General features: G+C 43.2%; 1 protein-coding gene across 2 annotated transcripts in view; it reads left to right on the top strand.

Annotated features, from left to right (window-relative positions):
- The window catches only part of ARHGAP42 (Rho GTPase activating protein 42), a 615,245-nt gene that overhangs the window by 176,829 nt on the left and 424,375 nt on the right, over positions 1-14,041 (top strand). For both annotated transcript variants that reach the window (XM_063951500.1, XM_063951501.1), the window contains exon 3: positions 1,439-1,500. In XM_063951500.1, the coding sequence (XP_063807570.1) occupies positions 1,439-1,500 (62 nt within the window). The remainder of the gene's footprint in view (positions 1-1,438; positions 1,501-14,041) is intronic.

Raw genomic sequence — 14,041 nt, forward strand, 5'->3', positions numbered from 1 at the left:
AGGTAGACCTATTGGCCTAAGAGATAAATAAGGATTCTAAACTATATGGCAAAATTTCTCACTTGGATTCTTATTTTCTATGGATCCTTAAATAACCTTATACTACTGTTGGAAACATGCACCATTTCATCTTCTTCCACTGCTCAGTAGACTTCAGTGCACTTCCTAAATCAGGTCCAAAGTCTATTGTAGAAGTTCTCAATGCAGTCCTCAAGGCACCCCAACGTTCCAGGTTTTAGGTATAGCCATGGATTAGCACAGATAGTTAAATCAAATCGGCTCAGATACTAAGTAAGTCACCTGTGGCCAAGCATGGATAACTTGGACCATTGGTGTGCCTTGCAGACCACGTTTGAGTACACCTGGTCTATAAGGTCTTGTGCAGTCCTCTGGAACCCTGCACCACTGGCCCATATACTGTCCTCCATGTTTTCTACCTTTCAGTGGCTGCTGAAGCTCAGAATAACTTGCCCTGCTTGTCTGTTTCCCAGCACCCTCTGCTCCATATATTTATCTCCTTTAGATTATAAGATATCTCCGGGCCCTTTTTATCCTATCCATTTTTTTGTATTAAGGGGTTGATGTATGAGGCAGTGAAAAGAGCAGAGAAGTAGACCAGGGGAGAAGTTGCCCATAGCAACCAATCAGCTTTGTGGTAGCATTTATTAAATACATTTTATAAAATGATTGGTAGATGCTGATTGGTTGCTTTGGGCAACTTCTCCACGGGTCCACTTGACTGCACTTTTCACTGTTTGATACATCAACCCTTGAGTTTGTAATGCCTGTGTCTATGTATATAAATTGTTGACACTTTCTAAATACTGCATAATAATAATAATATTGGTGTGGACGTGTCACCAATGGGAAATCCAGTGCATTTATTGTACTTTGCCTTGTGCATTATGCCTTTACCAAAACAAGCCGTGTCCTCAGTCTTTCCTGCTTGCTCCGGGTAGGGTATGCATTTATATAGTCGACGGCACTATGTCGACATTCAACATGCCCACAACAGAATGTCGACATTTTTAAATGTCGTGGACATGAGCAATAGGGTCAGGGATACTGCAGAAATACACTGCGACATTGTCACCATGTCCACATTTCAACAGTGTCGACATGGTGATGGCTGCCCTTCCAGCAACATTGCACCCAACTGTGAATACAGGGGGAAATCCGCATCTATTTTCCAACATGTAATGTGGCCGCAGATGTGGCGCTCTGCGTGCAACTGCGTACCCACTGTATATGTCTGGTCAGTGCACCTGAGCTGCTGATTATATTACTGGGGGGGGATGTTATAATGATGTACAAATGTTTGTCAGTCACCTGATTTGTGGCTTTCTCAGGCACCTTCCTCCTCAGATTACAAATCACTAGCAGACCCTTTCCCTCAGATAAGGAATACAGCCACTTATCTCCATTTCCTTTCTTTCAGCTCAATCCCTGAAAGAGTTTGCTCGACTACTTATTACTGTAGAGGAAGAGAGACGACGACTGGTAAGAATAATACTTTATGCTACGCAGTACGCTGTAATCACTGGTGTCTCTTTATTAATCAACTGTGACGCTACAGTCATCTTTAATAACCAATCAGCAGTTTAGTTTGTGCAAGTGCTTCATAGATAATGAATGCCAACATCTAATTGGTTTCTAGAAGCTTCTCCACTATTTCCGATTACGTTCAGTCCCTGCCCCGTTGTAGGTCTAAATTCCCTAACATACAAGTGCAACATAGGTTTCATTTTTTCTCTCCAATTAAGATATCATATGTTTTTGGAGTGTGGGAGAAATCCAACTCTACACAGATAGGGCACCGTGACGTCCATGTATTTTATGGAACACTTGTTACTTCAGTGCTGTAAGGAAGTAGCACTAGCCACTGTGTCACCGTGCTGCCCCATGGCTACACATATTAGCGCAGACTGATTAATGTACTTGCTTAGAAATCCAGCTCTGCTGTGATCAGATGTCACGTGCTTTAGAAGTCAGAGAAACGTCAATGAACTGTTATGCGTGTTTATGGGTGTCTGAAGGAAATCCTACCAGGTATGGCATGGAATATTATTCCGCCAGGCATTTATTGATCCCCCTCCCCCCCCCCCCACCCCCCCATTCCCATTTCTCCATATTTGACTTTCCTACAAGTTTCTGACAACCACTAATTGATGATCCCCAAATTGGGGCTAATTCTACCCAGTTGTATCTCCATCTCTCTCCAAGCCATTTTCCCCAGCGCATGCTTTGCAATTAATGTCCTCAACACAAACGTTCCCAAGCACATAGGGGTCTATTTACTAAGCCTTGGGTGGAGGTAAAGTGGACGGAGATAATGTACCAGCCAATCAGCTCCTAACCGTTATGTCACAGGCTGGGTTTGATAAATGGCAGTAAGGAGCTGGTTGGCTGGTACTTTATTTCTGTCCACTTTATCTCCATCCAAGGCTTAATAAATAGACTCCATAGTCATAGCTGGTATCTGTGTGCTGAGGATGACGTGGCTCCTAGGCTTCAGTTAGACTGAGGATTTGCTCATGTTTCCTACCTGGGAATAGCAGCTCCACAGTACAGGAAGGCATGTGTTCCCCTTCTAATTGCGGCTGCAGGCACGTATGTAAAATCCCTTTTGTGCTTGTGTGTCAGAAAGTTTCAGCATTTGTGAAGAATAATACATACTTTGGGATACGATGAATTATGCTTTACAGGAAGATGCGATATTTCAATTACGGTGAATATTTGCTGCTGAAAATTCATCTCTTTTGCAATTCAGCATGTGTCAGATTTTTGCCAAGATTCAAGTAGAGTAAGTAATAGGTCCTACAGGTCAACCACAGCGCTATGGAGACCTGCCAGGTCTGCTGGCTCCAGGGTGTCCTCACGCCATGAGATGAGATAGCCTACATTTATTGTATTCCTTTCTTTCTTATTAAAGTGACTTGTTATTTTACCTGGTATGGGTATCGAGTATTCCAGTTATTTTTATAACCTATTGTAGCCTGTCTTTATTTCCCAGCAAATATAAGCTCGCCTTATTTTTCTTTTCTTTTTTCTTTGCAAAACTACAGTATTGTATCCAGCTTCTTCTCAGTTTATTCTTCAGAGTAAAGGGAATATTACCTTGTATCTGATGTTTAATGTGTAAATAGTGATCCCTTGTAGATCACGGTATCACTTTCTATATTCATCCTTTTACTAGAAAGGTACCTGCATGTTTAGCTGACCTCAGCGTATGATATCGACTTAATGCTGATTCGTCACACTGCTTAAACATTGATACCCAGATAAAGGAGGGCCATCGACCATTGACGATTCCTAATCATCGATGGTTCATGGACGATGTCGAATGTTTTTGCCATCGATGGGAGAGAACCAGTTTGTTTCCCTCTAATGATGGTAGAGGATAAACAATTTTTTATTTTTATTTTTTTTGCAAGGTGCCAGGACATTGAGCATAGCTCCACCCCTGACACCCACCAAACCCCACCCCTATTTTTTATTGGCCCACAGCCCAGTCAGCACCTTTCAGCGGTGCCCATCGATTGATTGTTCGCCATAGATGGTTTATGTGCCATCGATGGTTACCACTGATGGAATCATCGATGGCAACCATCGATGGACAGCCCACCTATGGCCTTCCCTAATCCAGATACAGAGGACAGCATTTAATACAGGGTCTGGCTTCTGAGCCACACCCAGCCAGGCCTTTTATAGCCTTGATTGATAACAGCCATGATAGCACTAAGCCAAATTGAAACAAAATAGAAAAGAAATTTGCTCGCTCCCTGCACGCTATTGTACATGGTACTAGCTGCGTAGGAATATTAACACCATATATTGATGCAAAACAGAAAAATCTGGACTGATCCAGGAGTTTAGTCCTAGAGATGGATGGGCAAATATCATCAGAATTGACGACACATGTATGTGGCTAACTTGGACAGTGATCCTTTTGCTTGGCTCCCGGGTTGATTGGCTGCTTGTCTGTTTGTAAATCAATATATGATACAGCGCTCTATAGCTATCGCTCAATGTGGTGTCTTTAGCGGCCTCGATCCGCCCCTGAGGATGTCACAGAGTGTGACGAAACGCGTTGGGGTAAAAACCCTTTGACCGCACAGGTATCTATGTCTTACGAATGTTGTATTTGCTGACCAGGTATGATATGCCACCTGATGGCATTGCAAAGGTATCAGTCATAGCTAATAAAGCCATCGATTTTAATCAGCTCCCTCATTCCCCCACACAGACCTCTTACTTGCATTCACTGTGTGTGCATTCAAGGACCAGCAGATGAGCAGCAACAAAGAATCTGGGTATGTACATTTACCCTATGCTCATTTGCAATATTGTGTCCATTAATGAACTGATACTGTGTACTGTTAACATTTGGGGGCGAGATGTAATGCCGTGTGGGGTGCTGGACAAACTCGGACGTTTTCTTAAAGGGGCAATCGCTTCCAAAGTATGGTTTTGCCTTGTAAGTGATTGCCCCTTTAAAAGAAATGTCAGAGTTCAGCCGGCATCCTGCATGGCCGCCGAACTCAGGCGGCATACATCTCGCCCTTGAGGTGAAGCAGGGGCATGAGAAAGTTAAGTGACCATTATGAGGAGGAATAGATTGAGGACTTTCACTTATTGCCTATGAAGGGAACAGATCACACGCATATTATTGGACAGCAAGAGCCTCATATTATAGACACTGGGACTATACCATATTGGAACTGACCTTGGATACTGCCTTTGTTTTCTTCTTCTTCACAACACCCCACCCCACTACAAGTCAGAAACTACTCAGAGCCACCTAATCCGCTATCGCCTGTTGCATGCCTGTTTATAGCCGAAGCCATAGCCAACCGGTCTGTTACAAATGTGTTCATCTTTGGTGGTATTTTTCACTTTAGATACAGTACTGTATGACTTGAGCGAAACTAATCGTTGCTTGCTTCTGTAATTAAACTGTTCTCTAATTTTGAAAGTTAATTTATTAATACCAACAATTTACAGTAAATGGCCATACTGCATTCCATATTGTGGGCTAGATGCATCATCGCTTGGAAAGTGGCAAAAAAGGAAAGTGAAAATGTGCCAGCCAATCAGCTCCTAACTACCATGTCACAGGCTGTGTTTGAAAATGGCAGATAGGAGCTGATTGGTTGGTACTTTTTCACTCTCACTATATGTCCATAGTACTCATTTCCACTTCTGCTAACCACTCAACAAAATGTTTCTTATTTACGGAAAACCAGCTAAGAGGAACTGCTGAAATAGAAAGCTCTCATTGTACGGCTTTCCATACCCTTCTCAGTATCTCATGCAGATATATAATTACCTACAACCGCACTCCGGAATGCTGGAGACTGAGGGGAAGTGTTCCGCATTCTTGTATTTTCTTTGGCTGCTGTTCAGTAGGATATCTACCCTAATAGTCAACTTTCACTTCCCCAGAACTGTTTGATGTAAAGTACTGTGTTCATTTCTTTGCAACTGTTTCGCCTAAAAAGTGCCTAGTTATGTATTGTGATGGTACAGGGAAATTCTGTCTCCATTTAAATGTCTAGTTGAAAGTACAAAAGAAGGTAAATATTATAGGGTCTCATAAAGTAAAAGATAGTCTGCCCTTACCCCCAGCTTATGCGTCATTGCCAAATTCCCAGAATAACACTTAACTATCCAGCCTTGTTAATGGCTATTCAAGCCGTCAAGTCTGCCAGTATTGTTACATGCTCTTAATAAAACCTAGTGACACTTATTTACCCAGATGTTCCAGTGTTTTCCTATCGTCTGTGTTTATATGATGCAATGTAAGCGTAGTTTGCTTATGGTGATGACAATATCCCACATATACCAAGGAAAAGACTGTACAGTTGCATCAGATTGCTCAATTTAAATATATAAAGGTGTGTCTACACCAGTGGTTTCCAAACTTTTTTGAATCACGGCGCCCTAGAATATCAGAATTTTTTTCACGGCAACCCTAGGCCAAAAGTTTCTTATTTAGAAATTTAGAAAGAAATATTACATTAAGTAGATCGCGTTTATATGTCATCCTTAGGGTCAGTTGTGTGGTGAGGGACAAGATTTGCTTCTGTTTGGCCATATATTTTATGACTGGCAGCCACCAGCACTGGTTTTGCCTATTATATTGACCATGAATAATTTGAATTAGTCCTGGGCCACCAACCCAGGGCACCCCTGCAAGTGTCCCGAGGCACCCCAGGGAGCCACGGCACACAGTTTGGGAACCTCTGGTCTACACCACAATATTCCCGTACAATATGACAGCAGCCTGAAAGCAATACTCTATACCTCCCAATTGTCCTGATTTAGGTGGGACAGCCCCAGCCTGAGGGCTTTGGAGAGATTTATTAGGTCCTTCTACAGAAAAGCAGTGTAGGTGCACTGCATCTCGTGTTTGTTCTGTGCTTCCCGGTAATTCAGTGCTGGAGGTTGCCCTGTGCCGGCACCACTTCTTGGACATGTGACATCATGATGTCACACCAAGGGAGCGGGGCCAACAGCTCCGGGAAGTACAACATCTGTACAAACTGCAGGGTGCATATCTGGAGCATCCTTTAGATCTGTAACAGAGATTCTGCTTGCAGAGTGTGGTTCCAAGCCATATGCAGGGGCTGTGGGGCAGCGACACAGAAGAGGGGGGTGCTGATGTGCAGTGTCCATCCAGGCCCCCTCATCTCTCGCCGGCACTGGCAGTGCGTTACTGACTGAGCACTAATAGACTGTGGCGATGTGCGAGTACGCAGGTCTCTGGGAAAATGGCGTGATGGGCATTTACCTTAGCTAAGTTTCTACTGTGCAGGTGCAAGACACTGCAAAAATGTCCACCGAACCATTTTCCCGGTGATTTGTGCAGCGTTGAAGCGGCCGATACGGGACTCTGGAGACATGAGTGTTGAAAATAATTTTTGTATAGTGTGCGATGAGGGCCCCCAAGGACCCAGGGACCAATGTGCACCACACACCATGCACCCAGTATAGATACACCACTACTCTGCGCCCTGGTGACATCACCACTCGCACACCCCTAGTGACGGCCCAGCATGATCTGAAGAATGAGAACAATAGGTGCTTTGACTACTCACCACCTCCTAACACGGACCACCCAGTCAGAGTTGTGTATACTCGGGGTTTCCACAAGCAAAATAAATGAATACTATACAGAGAACGTGCTTACAGCCATACCATTACTTTCCATTTAAATCAGACTTACGTGTTTGGTATTGATATGGTCAGAGGGCATAACTTATGACTTTGTAGTAAAACCAATGGGAAACGCTGTGCAAATTCGTGAGAACGACTCGCAGGACCCAACTCGCGGATCTAACCATGGGCCTCTGCACATGTGCCGGGGTGGGGTCATTCCGAGTTGATCGCTAGCTGAAAATGTTTGCTGCGCAGCGATGTTGAAAAAAATCGGCACTTCTGCGCATGCGGCGCACGCACAACGTACTTTCACAACGGCCGATGCACTTTTACACAAGGTCTAGCAAAGCTTTTCAGTCGCACTGCTGACCGCAGAGTGATTGACAGGAAGTGGGCGTTTCTGGGTGTCAACTGACCGTTTTCTGGGAGTGTTCGAAAAAATGCAGGCGTGCCAGGAAAAATGCAGGCGTGGCTGGGCGAACGCAGGGCGTGTGTGTGACGTCAAACCAGGAACTTGAACAGTCTGAAGTGATCGCAAGCGCTGAGTATGTCTGAAGCTACTCTGAAACTGCACACATTTTTTTTGTAGCCGCTCTGCGATCCTTTCGTTCGCACTTCTGCTAAGCTAAGATACACTGCCAGAGGGCGGCGGCTTAGCGTTTGCACTGCTGCTAAAATCAGCTAGCGAGCGATCAACTCGGAATGACCCCCATAGTCACATGCGGCGATTGGTTAGCGATGTTGGATGCAAATGGGATATATTTGCAAAGTGAGTGACAGGCAGTGACCGTTTGTGGGAGGTAGCGGGGATTAGCAGGCGCTTTGTGACAGTGTCTTAATTCGTGTGCTGTTATTAAGGTTCCGGCGGATTACTTGCAATGGACATTCTGAGCATCCTACGGAATGACCGTCACTGGGCGTCTCTCCACAAGGATGTAGTTATGTGATTAGAAGTTAGGAGACCACATGTCACAATACCTCCACCTACTGTACATCCAGACCCCTGCAAATCCCGAGAGTCGGCATGCCGACGACAAGGTGCTATTCCCACTCATGGGTATCCACGACACCCATAGAGTGGGAATAGAAGCATTCTGCGGCTGGGATCCCAGCCGCCGGTAACGCCTTCCCAACTCTCTGTACATCTCCCCACAGCAGCGTCATTAGCATATTTTTGCAGATCTGCTGTGTGCGAAAACTCGGTTGCGAATGAAATTAAGTCCTGCATGAAAGTAAAAGGAGCAGAATACAATGGTTACAGCATCATCAGCTACATGCAGGCCCGGGTGTACTTTCATGATCACCATAAACTGACTGCAGCAGTCTGCGTCCTACATCTTCGGCAAGAGGCTTCTCACTCCTGACACATTGGGTCATTGTCCTTTGTCACCGCTGTGCGCACACTGGCAGAGATTACACTGTCCATATCCTGACTTTGCAGAAGTGTTCTATTTACAGTCGCCTTTCTCCAGACTGAAGCTGGAAACCCGGTAATGGGACTTATCACAGATAAAGGTGAGGAATGGCCGCTATTGATCAGTCGATTATATCTTTGCGCGTCGTGAGTCAGAACATCTGTGCTCAAATAAACAACCGGCCTTTCAACTTTCAGAGGAGGCCCGACATCATCTCTCCACGCTCGGCAATTACCTCGCCTGAGCTCGGAATGAACAACTCTGTAATGCAGAGAAATAGCAGTGCCCAGACAGACAGCAGCGCTAATACAAACAGGAAGCCAGCAAGGGACCAATTTTAGCAACTACTGAAAGACCTACGTGTACACCCCCCTACATTATTCTGCAAGTTTAAAACCAAGGAAACTTTGATCTCCGCACCAGATTATTGCTGAGTGATTACGATTGGCCTGTGGAGGAGACATTAACAGTCTAGCACATTTTCAGCATACGGTGTCTCTGCCAACGGAGACTGTGAAATTGTGTGTTCAAGAAGATAGAAAACTAAAATCTCACCACAATTGTAACTCAGTCTTTGATTTTTATTGTTTTTTTTACTTTTCTGTATACTGTAAGGTCTGTAAGAATGTATAACCCTGCCCCCCAAATAAAATGATGTTAATTATAATAACTGGGAGACACAATATATAACATTATTATTATTATTATTATTATTATTATTATTATTATTATTACAGTTACTTATATAGCGGCAGCATATTCCATTGCACTTTACAATTGGGAACAAAATTGTAATAAAACAAGACTGGGTAATAGCCAAAGGGGGACATGTACTAAACAGTGATAAAAGTGGAGAAGTGAGCCAGTGAAGAAGTTTCCCATGGCAACCAATCAGCTGCTCTGTATACTTTTATAGTATGAAAATTATAAATGTTACGTCAATGCTGATTAGTTGCCACGGACAACTTCTCCACTGGCTCACTTCTCCACTTTTATCATTGCTTAGTACATGTCTCCCAAAGATGTAAAAGAGCCCTGTCGCAGGCAAACAATCTATAGGGAACTAGGCATTAATAGTAACACATGGATAAGTGCTACATATTGCATATTGCTCCAGTCAGCTGTAGAAGCTCTTGGTGGTCTGTATGATCGAGTCAAACAGCAAATGTTGGCCTAGGTTCAGCAGTATGTGAAAGTGAAGAAAGATAATATATGTGTGGACTGTGTAGATGGGATGTTATTGGGTAGGATAGCTATAGGGGAATGTAATTGGGTAGGATAGCTATAGGGGAATGTAATTGGGTATGATAGCTATAGGGGAATGTAATTGGATTTGATAGCTTTAGAGGGTATGTAATTGGGTAAGATAGCTGTGCGCTGTGTAATTGGGTAGGATAGCTATACAGGGGATGTAATTGGGTAGTATAGCTATAGGGGTATGTAATTGGGTAGGATAGCTATACAGGGGATGCAATTGGGTATGATAGCTGTAGAGGGGGATGTAATTGGGTAGGATAGCTATAGAGAGGGGATGTAATTGGGTAGGATAGCTATAGGGGTATGTAATTGGGTAGGATAGCTATACAGGGGATGCAATTGGGTATGATAGCTGTAGAGGGGGATGTAATTGGGTAGGATAGCTATAGAGAGGGGATGTAATTGGGTAGGATAGCTATAGGGGTATGTAATTGGGTAGGATAGCTATACAGGGGATGCAATTGGGTATGATAGCTGTAGAGGGGGATGTAATTGGGTAGGATAGCTATAGAGAGGGGATGTAATTGGGTAGGATAGCTATAGGGGTATGTAATTGGGTAGGATAGCTATGGAGGGGATGTAATTGGGTAGGATAGCTATGGAGGGGATGTAATTGGGTAGGATAGCTATAGAGGGGATGTAATTAGGTAGGATAGCTATGGAAGGGATGTAATTGGGTAGGATAGCTATAGAGGGGGTGTAATTGGGTAGGATAGCTATGGAGGGGGTGTAATTGGGTAGGATAGCTATAGGGGTATGTAATTGGGTAGGATAGCTATGGAGGGGATGTAATTGGGTAGGATAGCTATAGAGGGGATGTAATTGGGTAGGATAGCTATAGAGGGGATGTAATTGGGTAGGATAGCTATGGAGGGGATGTAATTAGGTAGGATAGATATAGGGGTATGTAATTGGGTAGGATAGCTATAGGGGTATGTAATTGGGTAGGATAGCTATAGAGAGGGGATGTAATTGGGTAGGATAGCTATAGAGAGGGGATGTAATTAGGTAGGATAGATATAGGGGTATGTAATTGGGTAGGATAGCTATGGAGGGGTTGTAATTGGGTAGGATAGCTATAGGGGTATGTAATTGGGTAGGATAGCTATAAAGGAGATGTAATTGGGTAGGATAGCTATAGAGGGGATGTAATTGGGTAGGATAGCTATAGGGGTATGTAATTGGGTAGGATAGCTATAAAGGAGATGTAATTGGGTAGGATAGCTATAGAGGGGATGTAATTGGGTAGGATAGCTATAGAGGGGATGTAATTGGGTAGGATAGCTATAGGGGTATGTAATTGGGTAGGATAGCTATAAAGGAGATGTAATTGGGTAGGATAGCTATAGAGGGTATGTAATTGGGTAGGATAGCTATAGAGAGGGGATGTAATTGGGTAGGATAGCTATAGCGGTATGTAATTAGGTAGGATAGCTATAGCGGTATGTAATTGGGTAGGATAGCGATAGGGGTATGTAATTGGGTAGGATAGCTATAGGGGTATGTAATTAGGTAGGATAGCTATAGAGGGGATGTAATTGGGTAGGATAGCTATAAAGGAGATGTAATTGGGTAGGATAGCTATAGCGGTATGTAATTGGGTAGGATAGCTATAGGGGTATGTAATTAGGTAGGATAGCTATAGAGAGGATGTAATTGGGTAGGATAGCTATAGGGGTATGTAATTGGGTAGGATAGCTATAAAGGAGATGTAATTGGGTAGGATAGCTATAGCGGTATGTAATTAGGTAGGATAGCTATAGAGGGGATGTAATTGGGTAGGATAGCTATAGGGGTATGTAATTGGGTAGGATAGCTATAAAGGAGATGTAATTGGGTAGGATAGCTATAGGGATATGTAATTAGGTAGGATAGCTATAGAGGGGATGTAATTGGGTAGGATAGCTATAGAGGGGATGTAATTGGGTAGGATAGCTATAGAGAGGGGATGTAATTGGGTAGGATAGCTATAGGGGTATGTAATTGGGTAGGATAGCTATGGAGGGGATGTAATTAGGTAGGATAGATATAGAGGGGATGTAATTGGGTATGATAGCTATGGAGGGGTTGTAATTGGGTAGGATAGCTATAGGGGTATGTAATTGGGTAAGATAGCTATAGGAGTATGTAATTGGGTAGGATAGCTATAAAGGAGATGTAATTGGGTAGGATAGCTATAGCGGTATGTAATTGGGTAGGATAGCTATAGGGGTATGTAATTAGGTAGGATAGCTATAGAGGGGATGTAATTGGGTAGGATAGCTATAGGGGTATGTAATTGGGTAGGATAGCTATAGGGGTATGTAATTGGGTAGGATAGCTATAGAAGGGAAGTAATTAGGTAGGATAGATATAGGGGTATGTAATTGGGTAGGATAGCTAAAGAGGGGATGTATTTGGGTAGGATAGCTATAGAAGGGAAGTAATTGTGTAGGATAGCTATAGAGGGGATGTATTTGGGTAGGATAGCTATAGGGGTATGTAATTGGGTAGGATAGCTATAGGGGAATGTAATTGGGTAGGATAGCTATTGAGGGTATGTAATTGGGTAGGATAGCTATAGAGGGATGTAATTGGGTAGGATAGCTATAGGGGTATGTAATTGGGTAGGATAGCTATAGGGGTATGTAATTGGGTAGGATAGCTATAAAGGAGATGTAATTGGGTAGGATAGCTATAGGGGTATGTAATTAGGTAGGATAGCTATAGAGGGGATGTAATTGGGTAGGATAGCTATAGAGGGTATGTAATTGGGTAGGATAGCTATAGAGAGGGGATGTAATTGGGTAGGATAGCTATAGGGGTATGTAATTGGGTAGGATAGCTATGGAGGGGATGTAATTAGGTAGGATAGATATAGAGGGGATGTAATTGGGTATGATAGCTATGGAGGGGTTGTAATTGGGTAGGATAGCTATAGGGGTATGTAATTGGGTAAGATAGCTATAGGAGTATGTAATTGGGTAGGATAGCTATAAAGGAGATGTAATTGGGTAGGATAGCTATAGCGGTATGTAATTGGGTAGGATAGCTATAGGGGTATGTAATTAGGTAGGATAGCTATAGAGGGGATGAAATTGGGTAGGATAGCTATAGGGGTATGTAATTGGGTAGGATAGCTATAGGGTATGTAATTGGGTAGGATAGCTATAGAAGGGAAGTAATTAGGTAGGATAGATATAGGGGTATGTAATTGGGTAGGATAGCTATAGAGGGGATGTATTTGGGTAGGATAGCTATAGAAGGGAAGTAATTGTGTAGGATAGCTATAGAGGGGATGTATTTGGGTAGGATAGCTATAGGGGTATGTAATTGGGTAGGATAGCTATAGGGGAATGTAATTGGGTAGGATAGCTATTGAGGGTATGCAATTGGGTAGGATAGCTATAGAGGGATGTAATTGGGTAGGATAGCTATAGGGGTATGTAATTGGGTAGGATAGCTATAGGGGTATGTAATTGGGTAAGATAGCTATGGAGGGGATGTAATTGGGTAGGATAGCTATAGAGGGGATGTAAGTGGGTAGATAGCTATAGAAGCTGTAATTGGGTAGGATAGCAATGGGTGGATTTCATTAGCCGATAAACGGCTTGTAACGATCCTGCAATGGTTTGGACAGGATGGGGTAAATTTACTAAGATGGGAGTTCTATTTAAGATGGGATGTTGCCCATAGCAACCAATCAGATTCCAGGTATTATCTTCTAGAAGGTGCCAGATAAATGAGAAGTAGAATATGATTGGTTGCTATGGGCAACATCCCATCTTAGTAAATTTTAGAGATGTGCACTTGAAATTTTTCGGGTTTTGTGTTTTGGTTTTGGGTTCGGTTCCGCGGCCGTGTTTTGGGTTCGACCGCGTTTTGGCAAAACCTCACCAAATTTTTTTTGTCGGATTCGGGTGTGTTTTGGATTTGGGTGTTTTTTTTCAAAAAACACTAAAAAACAGCTTAAATCATAGAATTTGGGGGTCATTTTGATCCCAAAGTATTATTAACCTCAAAAACCATAATTTCCACTAATTTTCAGTCTATTCTGAACACCTCACACCTCACAATATTATTTTTAGTCCTAAAATTTGCACCGAGGTCGCTGGATGACTAAGCTAAGCGACCCTAGTGGCCGAGACAAACACCTGACCCATCTAGGAGTGTCACTGCAGTGTCACGCAGGATGGCCCTTCCAAAAAACACTCCCCAAACAGCACATG

This window comes from Pseudophryne corroboree, chromosome 2 (genome assembly GCF_028390025.1).
Source record: "Pseudophryne corroboree isolate aPseCor3 chromosome 2, aPseCor3.hap2, whole genome shotgun sequence".
NCBI lineage: Eukaryota > Metazoa > Chordata > Amphibia > Anura > Myobatrachidae > Pseudophryne > Pseudophryne corroboree.